General features: G+C 39.9%; 1 protein-coding gene across 2 annotated transcripts in view; it reads left to right on the forward strand.

Annotated features, from left to right (window-relative positions):
• Nucleotides 1–17,500, forward strand: part of LOC307038420 (transcription initiation factor TFIID subunit 4-like) — a 44,123-nt gene that overhangs the window by 13,060 nt on the left and 13,563 nt on the right. For both annotated transcript variants that reach the window (XM_079679799.1, XM_079679798.1), the window contains exons 4-7: nt 1,470–1,619; nt 6,490–6,612; nt 10,755–10,844; nt 15,843–15,992. In XM_079679799.1, coding sequence (XP_079535925.1) covers nt 1,470–1,619; nt 6,490–6,612; nt 10,755–10,844; nt 15,843–15,992 — 513 coding nt within the window. The remainder of the gene's footprint in view (nt 1–1,469; nt 1,620–6,489; nt 6,613–10,754; nt 10,845–15,842; nt 15,993–17,500) is intronic.

Below are 17,500 nucleotides of genomic sequence, written 5' to 3' on the forward strand. Positions count from 1 at the left end.
TATATATATTTTATGTTTTGTGATCATTTTTTCTGCTGTACCGAAAACGTACCGAACCGTGACCTAAAAACCGTGGTACGAACCGAAATGTTTGTGAACCGTTACACCCCTACTCTCTGATTGGTCTGGTGTCTTGCCTCTGTTGCATTCACTGAACACGGGAAATTACAGTCCTGCCGCCCTCTCTTGTGTCATGATGAGGTTCATGTAAAGCACGGTTAATGTATTATATTATTGAGGTGTCTCAAATATACGTCAATCAAGTGGCACCTGCTAACGGGGTGGTGGATGATAGGTTTACATCTAAAAACGTATTTTTCAAACATTATTATTATTTTATTTTTCTTTCTTTTGTTACTTTTTTTTTTTAACGGTCCGCAATCTACCCGCACCACACCGGTCGATGGCGACTCCTGCTCTAAAGCTACTGACTCAGAGTCAGCTCTTTAGTAACAGCTGGGAGAGAGAGGGGGGGGGGGGGGGGGGGGCGTTAACGCAAAAAAAAATTAACGCCACTAGTTATTTTAACACGATTAACGCATTTGTATTTTTTGTCCTCGGCCGCCCCGTAGTTTCAGAGCGCATCGAGTTTAGAATACCGTCTACAAGCTGATGCTGACAGCCCCCTCCTGCCGTCCGCTTGCAGCAGACCACACTTCCACGCTCACCGGCAGGCACCGACTGGCCATCGGGAGGACCGGGAGGGTGTGTGTATGTGTGGCGCGAGAGAGAGACCTTACGTGTATTGTTGTGATTGTTAGCATCTGGTGCTAGCTAGCTGCGCTAACGGATATAAGGAGCTGTCTAAATGAAAAGGAGGAGCGACATTTCGCCGAGCACTTGACTTCATGCAGGTAGCCAGACAGCGGGACATAGTACGAACAGTCAGCACACTCAGCACGGATAGTGCGCGCAACATGATTGCAGCGTCCAGGCAGCTCCCGTTCGAGCATATGCCTTGAGTTACACATAGCTCCATTGATCCATCACACACACACACACACACACACACACACACACACACACACACACACACACACACACACACACACACACACACACACACACACACACACACACACACACACACACACACACTTTGTATTGTATGAGAGGTTCCAGGTTGTTGTGTTTAATATTCATGAGAATATTTATCATTGTTCAAATGATAATAAACATTTGCATAAAGCATATTTGTCCACTCATATGTTGATAAGAGTATTAAAAACTTGAAAAATATTCCTCTAAGGAATATTTAGAGCAGATAAAAAATGTGCGATTAATTTGAGATTAGTCGCGATTAACTTTTTTACATATCTGTATATATCTTAGACCCATAATATATATTGTCTCAGTGTGCTGCTCTGCTGGAGAGCCCTCAGATCGACTGCAGCTCTGCACGAAGGACCAATAAGAGCCTTGAATCCTTGAAATCATAACAAAAGTAATAATGTATGATGTTTCCACAGAAGACCATCTCTGTCGCCCCCGGGGGCGCCACGGTGACGGTGAAGATGCCCCCCCCTCAGAAGGGCCCCACAGTGATTACAGGAAACAAGCCTTCCCCCCCGACCATCAGCACCCCCGCCCCCCCTGCCAGGGGCCCCCTCCTGTCCACGGTAAACTCACTGATACACATGCTGTTTTTAAAGGGGCCCTCTGGATGATAGAGTAATCAAAGTGTTCTCTGGATGATAGAGTGATCAAAGTGTTCTCTAGATGATAGAGTGATCAAAGTGTTCTCTGGATGATAGAGTGATCAAAGTGTTCTCTGGATGATAGAGTAATCAAAGTGTTCTCTAGATGATAGAGTGATCAAAGTGTTCTCTGGATGATAGAGTGATCAAAGTGTTCTCTGGATGATAGAGTGATCAAAGTGTTCTCTAGATGATAGAGTGATCAAAGTGTTCTCTGGATGATAGAGGGATCAAAGTGTTCTCTGGATGATAGAGTGATCAAAGTGTTCTCTAGATGATAGAGTGATCAAAGTGTTCTCTGGATGATAGAGTAATCAAAGTGTTCTCTGGATGATAGAGTGATCAAAGTGTTCTCTGGATGATAGAGTGATCAAAGTGTTCTCTGGATGATAGAGTGATCAAAGTGTTCTCTGGATGATGGAGGGATCAAAGTGTTCTCTGGATGATGGAGGGATCAAAGTGTTCTCTAGATGATAGAGTGATCAAAGTGTTCTCTAGATGATAGAGTGATCAAAGTGTTCTCTGGATGATAGAGTGATCAAAGTGTTCTCTGGATGATGGAGTGATCAAAGTGTTCTCTGGATGATAGAGTGATCAAAGTGTTCTCTGGATGATGGAGGGATCAAAGTGTTCTCTAGATGATAGAGTGATCAAAGTGTTCTCTCTGGATGATAGAGTAATCAAAGTGTTCTCTAGATGATAGAGTGATCAAAGTGTTCTCTGGATGATAGAGTGATCAAAGTGTTCTCTAGATGATAGAGTGATCAAAGTGTTCTCTAGATGATAGAGTAATCAAAGTGTTCTCTGGATGATAGAGTGATCAAAGTGTTCTCTGGATGATAGAGTGATTAAAGTGTTCTCTGGATGATAGAGTAATCAAAGTGTTCTCTGGATGATAGAGTAATCAAAGTGTTCTCTGGATGATGGAGTGATCAAAGTGTTCTCTGGATGATAGAGTGATCAAAGTGTTCTCTGGATGATAGAGTGATCAAAGTGTTCTCTGGATGATAGAGTAATCAAAGTGTTCTCTGGATGACAGAGTAATCAAAGTGTTCTCTGGATGATAGAGTGATCAAAGTGTTCTCTGGATGATAGAGTGATCAAAGTGTTCTCTGGATGATAGAGTGATCAAAGTGTTCTCTGGATGATAGAGTAATCAAAGTGTTCTCTGGATGATAGAGTAATCAAAGTGTTCTCTGGATGATAGAGTGATCAAAGTGTTCTCTGGATGATAGAGTAATCAAAGTGTTCTCTGGATGATAGAGTGATCAAAGTGTTCTCTGGATGATAGAGTGATCAAAGTGTTCTCTGGATGATAGAGTAATCAAAGTGTTCTCTGGATGATAGAGTAATCAAAGTGTTCTCTGGATGATAGAGTGATCAAAGTGTTCTCTGGATGATGGAGTGATCAAAGTGTTCTCTGGATGATAAAGTGATCAAAGTGTTCTCTGGATGATAGAGTAATCAAAGTGTTCTCTGGATGATAGAGTAATCAAAGTGTTCTCTGGATGATAGAGTAATCAAAGTGTTCTCTGGATGATAGAGTGATCAAAGTGTTCTCTGGATGATAGAGTGATCAAAGTGTTCTCTGGATGATAGAGTGATCAAAGTGTTCTCTGGATGATGGAGTGATCAAAGTGTTCTCTGGATGATAGAGTGATCAAAGTGTTCTCTGGATGATAGAGTGATCAAAGTGTTCTCTGGATGATGGAGTAATCAAAGTGTTCTCAGGATGACGGAGTGATCAAAGTGTTCTCTGGATGATAGAGTGATCAAAGTGTTCTCTGGATGATAGAGTGATCAAAGTGTTCTCTGGATGATGGAGTGATCAAAGTGTTCTCTAGATGACAGAGTGATCAAAGTGTTCTCTGGATGATAGAGTAATCAAAGTGTTCTCTGGATGATAGAGTGATCAAAGTGTTCTCTGGATGATGGAGTGATCAAAGTGTTCTCTAGATGATAGAGTGATCAAAGTGTTCTCTGGATGACAGAGTGATCAAAGTGTTCTCTGGATGATAGAGTAATCAAAGTGTTATCTGGATGATAGAGTAATCAAAGTGTTCTCTGGATGATAGAGTGATCAAAGTGTTCTCTAGATGATAGAGTGATCAAAGTGTTCTCTGGATGATAGAGTGATCAAAGTGTTCTCTGGATGACAGAGTAATCAAAGTGTTCTCTGGATGATAGAGTGATCAAAGTGTTCTCTAGATGATGGAGTGATCAAAGTGTTCTCCGGATGATGGAGTGATCAAACTGTTCTCTAGATGATAGAGTGATCAAAGTGTTCTCTGGATGATAGAGTGATCAAAGTGTTCTCTGGATGATGGAGTGATCAAAGTGTTCTCTAGATGATGGAGTGATAAAAGTGTTCTCTGGATGATAGAGTAATCAAAGTGTTCTCTAGATGATAGAGTGATCAAAGTGTTCTCTGGATGATGGAGTGATCAAAGTGTTCTCTGGATGATGGAGTGATCAAAGTGTTCTCTGGATGATAGAGTGATCAAAGTGTTCTCTAGATGATAGAGTGATCAAAGTGTTCTCTGGATGATAGAGTGATCAAAGTGTTCTCTGGATGATAGAGTGATCAAAGTGTTCTCTAGATGATGGAGTGATCAAAGTGTTCTCTGGATGATAGAGTGATCAAAGTGTTCTCTAGATGATAGAGTGATCAAAGTGTTCTCTGGATGATAGAGTGATCAAAGTGTTCTCTGGATGATAGAGTGATCAAAGTGTTCTCTGGATGATAGAGTGATCAAAGTGTTCTCTGGATGGCCGAGTGATCAAAGTGTTCTCTGGATGATGGAGTAATCAAAGTGTTCTCTAGATGATAGAGTGATCAAAGTGTTCTCTGGATGATAGAGTGATCAAAGTGTTCTCTGGATGATAGAGTGATCAAAGTGTTCTCTGGATTATAGAGTGATCAAAGTGTTCTCTGGATGATAGAGTGATCAAAGTGTTCTCTGGATGATAGAGTGATCAAAGTGTTTTCTGGATGATAGAGTGATCAAAGTGTTTTCTGGATGATGGAGTGATCAAAGTGTTCTCTGGATGATGGAGTGATCAAAGTGTTCTCTGGATGATAGAGTGATCAAAGTGTTCTCTGGATGATACAGTGATCAAAGTGTTCTCTGGATGATAGAGTGATCAAAGTGTTTTCTGGATGATGGAGTGATCAAAGTGTTCTCTGGATGATAGAGTAATCAAAGTGTTCTCTAGATGATAGAGTGATCAAATTGTTCTCTGGATGATAGAGTAATCAAAGTTTTCTCTGGATGATAGAGTGATCAAAGTGTTCTCTGGATGATGGAGTGATCAAAGTGTTCTCTGGATGATAGAGTGATCAAAGTGTTCTCTGGATGATAGAGTGATCAAAGTGTTCTCTGGATGATGGAGTGATCAAAGTGTTCTCTGGATGATAGAGTGATCAAAGTGTTCTCTGGATGATAGAGTAATCAAAGTGTTCTCTGGATGATAGAGTGATCAAAGTGTTCTCTGGATGATAGAGTGATCAAAGTGTTCTCTGGATGATAGAGTGATCAAAGTGTTCTCTGGATGATAGAGTGATTAAAGTGTTCTCTGGATGATAGAGTGATCAAAGTGTTCTCTAGATGATAGAGTGATCAAAGTGTTCTCTGGATGATAGAGTGATCAAAGTGGGATGATAGAGTGATCAAAGTGTTCTCTGGATGATAGAGTAATCAAAGTGTTCTCTGGATGATAGAGTGATCAAAGTGTTCTCTGGATGATAGAGTAATCAAAGTGTTCTCTGGATGATGGAGTGATCAAAGTGTTCTCTCTGGATGATAGAGTGATCAAAGTGTTCTCTGGATGATAAAGTGATCAAAGTGTTCTCTGGATGATAGAGTGATCAAAGTGTTCTCTGGATGATAGAGTGATCAAAGTGTTCTCTGGATGATAGAGTGATCAAAGTGTTCTCTAGATGATAGAGTAATCAAAGTGTTCTCTGGATGATAGAGTAATCAAAGTTTTCCCTCTGGATGATAGAGTAATCAAAGTGTTCTCTGGATGATAGAGTGATCAAAGTGTTCTCTGGATGATAGAGTGATCAAAGTGTTCTCTGGATGATAAAGTGATCAAAGTGTTCTCTGGATGATAGAGTGATCAAAGTGTTCTCTGGATGATAGAGTGATCAAAGTGTTCTCTGGATGATAGAGTGATCAAAGTGTTCTCTAGATGATAGAGTAATCAAAGTGTTCTCTGGATGATAGAGTAATCAAAGTTTTCCCTCTGGATGATAGAGTGATCAAAGTGTTCTCTGGATGATAGAGTAATCAAAGTGTTCTCTGGATGATAGAGTAATCAAAGTGTTCTCTGGATGATAGAGTGATCAAAGTGTTCTCTGGATGATAGAGTGATCAAAGTGTTCTCTGGATGATAGAGTGATCAAAGTGTTCTCTAGATGATAGAGTGATTAAAGTGTTCTCTGGATGATAGAGTGATCAAAGTGTTCTCTGGATGATAGAGTGATCAAAGTGTTCTCTGGATGATAGAGTGATCAAAGTGTTCTCTGGATGATAGAGTGATCAAAGTGTTCTCTGGATGATAGAGTGATCAAAGTGTTCTCTGGATGATGGAGTGATCAAAGTGTTCTCTGGATGATAGAGTGATCAAAGTGTTCTCTGGATGATAGAGTGATCAAAGTGTTCTCTGGATGATAGAGTGATCAAAGTGTTCTCTGGATGATAGAGTGATCAAAGTGTTCTCTGGATGATAGAGTGATCAAAGTGTTCTCTGGATGATAGAGTGATCAAAGTGTTCTCTACCCTCTCAGGAGATGCAGGAGAACGTGAAGAAGTGTAAGAACTTCCTGGCGACGCTCATCAAGCTGGCGTCTCACAACTCGCCGTCCCCCGACACCTCCAAGAACGTGAAGGCGCTGGTCCAGGACCTGCTGGTGAGAAACTCCTCATAACAACTGATATTACTGATATGATGACGCTGATGATGAAGAACTCACAATAACACTAATATTGACCAGAGGTGGGAAGTAGTGGAGTACAAATACTTTGTTACTGTACTTAGGACATGTTTCTGGTATCAGTACTTTACAACACTACTTATTTTTCTGACCACTTTTTACTTTGAATTCTTCCATTTTGAACCCAAATACCTGTACTTTCTACTTCTTACATGTTGAACTCAAATACCTGTACTTTCTACTTCTCACATGTTGAACCCAAATACCTGTACTTTCTACTTCTTACATGTTGAACCCAAATACCTGTACTTTCTACTTCTTACATGTTGAACTCAAATACCTGTACTTTCTATTTCTTACATGTTGAACTCAAATACCTGTACTTTCTACTTCTTACAAGTTGAACTCAAATACCTGTACTTTCTACTTCTTACATGTTGAACTCAAATACCTGTACTTTCTACTTCTTACATGTTGAACTCAAATACCTGTACTTTCTACTTCTTACATGTTGAACACAAATACCTGTACTTTCTACTTCTTACATGTTGAACACAAATACCTGTACTTTCTACTTCTTACATGTTGAACACAAATACCTGTACTTTCTACTTCTTACATGTTGAACACAAATACCTGTACTTTCTACTTCTTACATGTTGAACTCAAATACCTGTACTTTCTACTTCTCACATGTTGAACTCAAATACCTGTACTTTCTACTTCTTACATGTTGAACACAAATACCTGTACTTTCTACTTCTTACATGTTGAACTCAAATACCTGTACTTTCTACTTCTTACATGTTGAACTCAAATACCTGTACTTTCTACTTCTCACATGTTGAATACAAATACCTGTACTTTCTACTTCTTACATGTTGAACTCAAATACCTGTACTTTCTACTTCTTACATGTTGAACTCAAATACCTGTACTTTCTACTTCTTACATGTTGAATACAAATACCTGTACTTTCTACTTCTTACATGTTGAATACAAATACCTGTACTTTCTACTTCTTACATGTTGAATACAAATACCTGTACTTTCTACTTCTTACATGTTGAACTCAAATACCTGTACTTTCTACTTCTTACATGTTGAACTCAAATACCTGTACTTTTACTTCTTACATGTTGAACTCAAATACCTGTACTTTCTACTTCTTACATGTTGAACACAAATACCTGTACTTTCTACTTCTTACACGTTGAACACAAATACCTGTACTTTCTACTTCTTACATGTTGAACTCAAATACCTGTACTTTCTACTTCTTACATGTTGAACTCAAATACCTGTACTTTCTACTTCTTACATGTTGAACTCAAATACCTGTACTTTCTACTTCTCACATGTTGAACACAAATACCTGTACTTTCTACTTCTCACATGTTGAATACAAATACCTGTACTTTCTACTTCTTACATGTTGAATACAAATACCTGTACTTTCTACTTCTTACATGTTGAATACAAATACCTGTACTTTCTACTTCTTACATGTTGAACTCAAATACCTGTACTTTCTACTTCTTACATGTTGAACTCAAATACCTGTACTTTCTACTTCTTACATGTTGAACTCAAATACCTGTACTTTCTACTTCTTACATGTTGAACTCAAATACCTGTACTTTCTACTTCTTACATGTTGAACACAAATACCTGTACTTTCTACTTCTTACATGTTGAACTCAAATACCTGTACTTTCTACTTCTTACATGTTGAACTCAAATACCTGTACTTTCTACTTCTTACATGTTGAACTCAAATACCTGTACTTTCTACTTCTTACATGTTGAACTCAAATACCTGTACTTTCTACTTCTTACACGTTGAACTCAAATACCTGTACTTTCTACTTCTTACATGTTGAACTCAAATACCTGTACTTTCTACTTCTTACATGTTGAACTCAAATACCTGTACTTTCTACTTCTTACATGTTGAACTCAAATACCTGTACTTTCTACTTCTCACATGTTGAACTCAAATACCTGTACTTTCTACTTCTTACATGTTGAACTCAAATACCTGTACTTTCTACTTCTTACATGTTGAACACAAATACCTGTACTTTCTACTTCTTACATGTTGAACTCAAATACCTGTACTTTCTACTTCTCACATGTTGAACTCAAATACCTGTACTTTCTACTTCTTACATGTTGAACTCAAATACCTGTACTTTCTACTTCTCACATGTTGAACTCAAATACCTGTACTTTCTACTTCTTACATGTTGAACACAAATACCTGTACTTTCTACTTCTCACATGTTGAACTCAAATACCTGTACTTTCTACTTCTTACATGTTGAACACAAATACCTGTACTTTCTACTTCTTACATGTTGAACACAAATACCTGTACTTTCTACTTCTTACATGTTGAACACAAATACCTGTACTTTCTACTTCTTACATGTTGAACTCAAATACCTGTACTTTCTACTTCTTACATGTTGAACACAAATACCTGTACTTTCTACTTCTTACATGTTGAACACAAATACCTGTACTTTCTACTTCTTACATGTTGAACACAAATACCTGTACTTTCTACTTCTTACATGTTGAACACAAATACCTGTACTTTCTACTTCTCACATGTTGAACACAAATACCTGTACTTTCTACTTCTTACATGTTGAACACAAATACCTGTACTTTCTACTTCTTACATGTTGAACACAAATACCTGTACTTTCTACTTCTTACATGTTGAACACAAATACCTGTACTTTCTACTTCTTACATGTTGAACTCAAATACCTGTACTTTCTACTTCTTACATGTTGAACTCAAATACCTGTACTTTCTACTTCTTACATGTTGAACACAAATACCTGTACTTTCTACTTCTTACATGTTGAACACAAATACCTGTACTTTCTACTTCTCTCATGTTGAACACAAATACCTGTACTTTCTACTTCTTACATGTTGAACACAAATACCTGTACTTTCTACTTCTCACATGTTGAACACAAATACCTGTACTTTCTACTTCTTACATGTTGAACACAAATACCTGTACTTTCTACTTCTTACATGTTGAACTCAAATACCTGTACTTTCTACTTCTCACATGTTGAACACAAATACCTGTACTTTCTACTTCTTACATGTTGAACTCAAATACCTGTACTTTCTACTTCTCACATGTTGAACACAAATACCTGTACTTTCTACTTCTTACATGTTGAACTCAAATACCTGTACTTTCTACTTCTCACATGTTGAACACAAATACCTGTACTTTCTACTTCTTACATGTTGAACACAAATACCTGTACTTTCTACTTCTTACATGTTGAACTCAAATACCTGTACTTTCTACTTCTTACATGTTGAACACAAATACCTGTACTTTCTACTTCTTACATGTTGAACACAAATACCTGTACTTTCTACTTCTTACATGTTGAACACAAATACCTGTACTTTCTACTTCTTACATGTTGAACACAAATACCTGTACTTTCTACTTCTTACATGTTGAACTCAAATACCTGTACTTTCTACTTCTTACATGTTGAACTCAAATACCTGTACTTTCTACTTTTTACATGTTGAACACAAATACCTGTACTTTCTACTTCTTACATGTTGAACTCAAATACCTGTACTTTCTACTTCTCTCATTTTCCAAACAGGCTGGTTCCTTTAGTTTGAATGTGTGTTTGGTGGCGTGATCATTATTATTTAGAGTCATTGCGTGCCTATTGATTTGAACACGATCCGTGTATCCATCATTTCCTGGTCTTCTCTAAAGAAGAGGGACCAATGGAAACGTTGTCATGTTGCCGTTGGTCACCATGGAAACATTCATTAGCTAACAATGACATTATTGTTCTATTAATATAAAGGGAGGTCAGGTACTCTTTAAAACAGCTGCTAGTTATGGGTACTTTTTACTGAAGTACATTTCAAAGCCTCTTTACTTTGACTTGAGTAAAGAAGTTTAGTCAGTACTTCTACTTTCACCAGAGTATTTTTAAACACGAGTATCTGTACTTCTACTCGAGTGAAGGATGAGAGTACTTTACCATCTCTGCTGATGATATAATGATGATGAAGATGACTAAAAGTGTGTTTGTGTGTGACAGGATGCAAAGATCGAGCCGGAGGAGTTCACCACGCGGCTGCAGGCGGAGCTGAAGTCCTCTCCTCAGCCGTACCTCATCCCCTTCCTCAAGGTGAGAGGAGATCAGAAGTACTTTATTGATCCCAATGTGGGAAATGTTTGCGTTGCAGCAGCATCAAAAGACAACGCATTGAACATCAGATCAATTAAAAGAGTAGAAATAAACAATCCAGAATGTCAATAGAAATAAAATAGCATTAAAAAAATATACATGTTGAATTACAAATGTACAGTTCCAACATATAAAGCAGGACATTATGAATACATGCAGTGAGTGAGGGAAGGAGTGTTAGACTGAATATAAGTGTACAGATTGAGGTCGCAGTCACTCCTGTGCTCCAGACCACAGTTTGTTTCTCAGAAGGTTCGCTTTGCGTTCACGCGGCAAAACTCAAACGGACTTTAAACAAGGCATGTGCACGGAAATGCTGTTCAGCCATTTTCTACTGGAGCTTTGGAGCATCGGCAGGTTATTCTCATGCTGCTGTTAATCTGGAGCTCAGCAGACTCTACCGGACGGGCATACAATCAGACGGCGTGCGATAAAAAAACATGATAACACGTATGATGAGACGTTCTGCAGTCAGGAGGAGGTTTCACCGACGACAGGTGGCTCTGACTTTGATGTAGCTGACGGAGCGTTTTTACTTTACACTGTTCAACACTTCATTCTGCTTCACTCTTTAACCAAACAACTGCGGATGTCTTGAAAGACTCTTTCGCTAAAGACTTTGAAGACATCCGCGTTCTTGTGACACGTAAATACTGCGCTGTGGAGGAAATCCCACTTTAAAAACAGAAACAACCTGGTTGGCAAGAAATGAACAAATAATAAAAGTCTAAAGGAAAGTTGTGTTATTTAATAAAGTCAATAAAAGTCAAAACGCTTTTAACGGAGTTAATCTATTTCAGCCGAAAGGACAGAGTCTCGCACCAAGAAGCCAGCTCCAGACCTCCTCCATCCAAAGAACACACCAATACTTCATACACTCCAGAAGGAGGGAAGGTCTTCAGCAAGCAAATTTACATGACAAGAAGTGTTGAGCAGACGGTTGAAACGTACATACATGTCAATTACAAACCAATGGTTGTAGAGACATACTTTGGTTTGTTCTAAGGAAGATGAAATTAGAGATATATGTGAATTCAATCAGTGGGAAATAAACAGATAATTAAGTTACAGTAATACTTATGATTAAATTAGACTTAATGATAAATTGCTACAACATACGCTTTCTATGTTTTGGTGCGGACGGCGTTCACACCAGCGAGGAACCGCTCCAGAGTTCACTAGCAAGCGCTCAGACACCACCTCTTTTAGGCGGACCAGAGTCCGGTTGTTTAGTTAACTTCAGAGGTCTGCGTTCACACCGACCCAAACGGACCGCACCAAGGGGGTAACACCAGCCGTGTTTAGTCCGGTTGAACCGCACCAAGGGGGTAACACCAGCCGTGTTCAGTCCGGTTGAACCGCACCAAGGGGGTAACACCAGCCGTGTTCAGTCCGGTTGAACCGCACCAAGGGGGTAACAACAGCCGTGTTCAGTCCGGTTGAACCGCACCAAGGGGGTAACAACAGCCGTGTTCAGTCCGGTTGAACCGCATCAAGGGGGTAACACCAGCCGTGTTCAGTCCGGTTGAACCGCATCAAGGGGGTAACAACAGCCGTGTTCAGTCCGGTTGAACCGCATCAAGGGGGTTACACCAGCCGTGTTCAGTCCGGTTGAACCGCATCAAGGGGGTAACAACAGCCGTGTTCAGTCCGGTTGAACCGCACCAAGGGGGTAACACCAGCTGTGTTCAGTCCGGTTGAACCGCATCAAGGGGGTAACACCAGCCGTGTTCAGTCCGGTTGAACTGCACCAAGGGGGTAACACCAGCCGTGTTCAGTCCGGTTGAACCGCACCAAGGGGGTAACACCAGCCGTGTTCAGTCCGGTTGAACCGCACCAAGGGGGTAACACCAGCCGTGTTCAGTCCGGTTGAACCGCACCAAGGGGGTAACACCAGCCGTGTTCAGTCCGGTTGAACCGCACCAAGGGGGTAACACCACCCGTGTTTAGTCCGGTTGAATTGCACCAGGGTTCATCGTGAGCATCAAAAGTTGAGCAATGTTCAACTTTTGATGCTCCCAATGCTTGCGAAGCTGACATCAGCCAATCAAATCCTGTTTATGCAAATCCCGCCAGTGCAAGCGCTAGCCAATCAAACCGTGTGTACTGTATGCAGATACCGCTGCAGTCTTTTCCATATGTCATAAAATGGAGGATAAATGAATCATCGCTGTAGGAAATGTCCCGGTCCTTTACGACTGCTCGCTGCTCACCTACCGGGACCTAAACCGGAGGAACCAGGCATGGAGGGAGGTGGCAGAGACAGTTGGTGAAACTGGTCGGTTTTCACCTGTTTGGGGAGGTTATATCCAGTTTACTTCGTTTTAACATTGAATGGACAGGCTTTGCATGCCGGGGGCGGGCGGGAGATTCCTGGGAGATTCCTGATTGGTTGTTGGTCGCCTTGCGCGCGTGAAATCGCCAAGCTTCAGACACGCCCAGCATCAAGATCTTTTTCATGCCTGTGTGTGGACGGGCCTTAAGCACGGCTGGTGTGAATGCAACCTCAGAGTCCAGTTATCAGAGGAGCAGAGAGGTCCCAGAGGAGATCTGAGAAAGAGTTACTGCAGGGAAGGCTTCCTCTATCTGTCTGTGACTCCAGGTCATCATCATCATCATCATCATCATCGTCATACATTTGATCTATAAAGCGCTTCTCCTGGTGCTTGGATTGGATGGTGTGTCATTGATTGATTGGATGATGTGTTATTGATTGATTGGATGGTGTTATTGATTGATTGAATGATGTGTCATTGATTGATTGGATGATGTGTTATTGATTGGATGATGTGTCATTGATTGATTGGATGATGTGTTATTGATTGATTTGATGGTGTGTTATTGATTGGATGATGTGTCATTGATTGATTGGATGATGTGTTATTGATTGATTGGATGATGTGTCATTGATTGATTGGATGATGTGTCATTGATTGATTGGATGGTGTGTTATTGATTGATTGGATGATGTGTTATTGATTGGATGATGTGTCATTGATTGATTGGATGATGTGTTATTGATTGATTGGATGATGTGTCATTGATTGATTGGATGGTGTGTTATTGATTGATTGGATGATGTGTTATCGATTGGATGATGTGTCATTGATTGATTGGATGATGTGTTATTGATTGATTGGATGATGTGTTATTGATTGGATGATGTGTCATTGATTGATTGGATGATGTGTTATTGATTGATTGGATGATGTGTCATTGATTGATTGGATGATGTGTTATTGATTGATTGGATGATGTGTCATTGATTGATTGGATGGTGTGTTATTGATTGATTGGATGATGTGTTATTGATTGGATGATGTGTCATTGATTGATTGGATGATGTGTTATTGATTGATTGGATGATGTGTCATTGATTGATTGGATGGTGTTATTGATTGATTGGATGATGTGTCATTGATTGATTGGATGGTGTTATTGATGATTGGATGGTGTGTCATTGATTGATTGATTGGATGATGTGTTATTGATTGATTGAATGATGTGTCATTGATTGATTGGATGGTGTTATTGATGATTGGATGGTGTGTCATTGATTGATTGGATGATGTGTAATTGATTGATTTGATGATGTGTTATTGATTGATTGGATGATGTGTCATTGATTGATTGGATGGTGTTATTGATGATAGGATGGTGTGTCATTGATTGATTGATTGGATGATGTGTCATTGATTGATTGGATGGTGTGTTATTGATTGATTGGATGATGTGTCATTGATTGATTGATTGATTGGATGATGTGTCATTGATTGATTGGATGATGTGTCATTGATTGATTGGATGATGTGTTATTGATTGATTGGATGATGTGTTATTGATTGATTGATTGGATGATGTGTTATTGATTGATTGGATGATGTGTTATTGATTGATTGGATGATGTGTCATTGATTGATTGGATGATGTGTTATTGATTGATTGATTGGATGATGTGTTATTGATTGATTGGATGATGTGTTATTGATTGGATGATGTGTCATTGATTGATTGGATGATGTGTCATTGATTGATTGGATGATGTGTTATTGATTTGATTGCAATGATGTGTTATTGATTGATTGGATGATGTGTCATTGATTGATTGGATGATGTGTTATTGATTGATTGGATGATGTGTCATTGATTGATTAAATGATGTGTTATTGATTGATTGGATGATGTGTTATTGATTGATTGAATGATGTGTCATTGATTGATTGGATGATGTGTTATTGATTGATTGGATGATGTGTTATTGATTGATTGGATGATGTGTCATTGATTGATTGGATGATGTGTTATTGATTGATTGGATGATTTGTCATTGATTGATTGAATTATGTGTTATTGATTGATTGAATGATGTGTCATTGATTGATTGGATGATGTGTTATTGATTGATTGGATGATGTGTCATTGATTGATTGGATGATGTGTCATTGATTGATTGAATGATGTGTCATTGATTGATTGGATGATGTGTTATTGATTGATTGGGTGATGTCATTGATTGATTGGATGGCGTGTCATTGATTGATTGGATGATGTGTGATTGATTGGATGGTGTTATTGATTGATTGGTTGGATGACGTGTCATTGCTTGATTGGATGGTGTTATTGATTGATTGAATGATGTGTCATTGATTGATTGGATGATGTGTTATTGATTGATTGAATGATGTGTTGATTGATTGGATGATGTGTTATTGATTGATTGGATGATGTGTTATTGATTGATTGGATGATGTGTCATTGATTGATTGGATGATGTGTCATTGATTGATTGATTAATTGATTGATTGGATGATGTGTCATTGATTGATTGGATGATGTGTCATTGATTGATTGGATGATGTGTTATTGATTGATTGAATGATGTGTCATTGATTGATTGGATGATGTGTTATTGATTGATTGGATGATGTACCTCCCCAGAAAAGCCTCCCCTCGCTGCGTCAGTCTCTGCTCACCAACCAGCAGAACCTGATGGCCTCCACCTCCGCCCCCCCCATTATCTCCACCTCCATCAGACCCAGACTACCCATCAGCCCCGGCGGCACCACGGTGCGCCTCAACACCCCGCTGGTACGATCTCACACACACACACACACACACACACACACACACACACACACAGACATTCACACATACACACACACACACACACACAGACAGACAGACTCACACACACACACACACACACACACACACACACACACACACACACACACAGAGACAGACAGACAGACAGACAGACAGACAGACAGACAGACACACACACACACTCACAGAATCACTCACACAGACAGACAGACAGACAGACAGACAGACAGACAGACTCACACACACATTCACACACACATTCACACACACATTCACATTCACACACACACACACACACACACACACACACACACACACACACACACACACACACACACACACACACACACACAGAATCACTCACACAGACAGACAGACAGACAGACTCACACACACACACAGACACACACAGACACAGACACACACACACTCACAGAATCACTCACACAGACAGACAGACAGACTCACACACACATTCACACACACATTCACACACACACACACACACACACACACACACACACACACACACACACACACACACACACACACACACACACACACAGACTGACACACACACAAGTATTTAGTCAGCCACCAATTGAGCAAGTTCTCCCACTTAAAAAGATGAGAGAGGCCTGTCATGTTCATCCTAGGTACACCTCAACTATGAGAGACAGAATGAGAAAACAAATCCAGAAAATCACATTGTCTGATTTTTAAAGAATTTATTTGCAAATGATGTAAAATAAGTATTTGGTCAATAACAAACAAACAAGATGTCTGTCTCTCACAGACCTGTAACTTCTTCTTTCAGAGCCTCCTCTGTCCTCCACTTGTTAACTGTATTAATGGAACCTGTTTGAACTCGTTATCAGAATAAAAGACACCTGTCCACAACCTCAAACAGTCACACTCCAAACTCCACTATGGCCAAGACCAAAGAGCTGTCAAAGGACACCAGAAACAAAATGGTAGACCTGCACCAGGCTGGGAAGACTGAATCTGCAATAGGTAAGCAGCTTGGTGTGAAGAAATCAACTGTGGGAGCAATTATTAGAAAATGGAAGACATACAAGACCACTGATAATCTCCCTCCATCTGGGGCTCCACGCAAGATCTCACCCCGTGGGGTCAAGATGAGAAACAAGAACGGTGAGCAAAGATCCCAGAACCACACGGGGGGACCTAGTCCATGACCTGCAGAGAGCTGGGACCAAAGTAACAAAGGCTACCATCAGTAACACACTACGCCGCCAGGGACTCAAATCCTGCAGTGCCAGACGTGTCCCCCTGCTTAAGCCAGGACATGTCCAGGCCCGTCTGAAGTTTGCTAGAGAGCATTTAGATGATCCAGAAGAGGATTGGGAGAATGTCATGTGGTCAGATGAAACCAAAATAGAACTTTTTGGTAAAAACTCAACTAGACGTGTTTGGAGGAGAAAGAATGCTGAGTAGCATCCAAAGAACACCTACTGTGAAACATGGGG

This window comes from Notothenia rossii, assembly GCF_949606895.1.
Source record: "Notothenia rossii genome assembly, chromosome: 5".
In the NCBI taxonomy this organism is placed as follows: domain Eukaryota; kingdom Metazoa; phylum Chordata; class Actinopteri; order Perciformes; family Nototheniidae; genus Notothenia; species Notothenia rossii.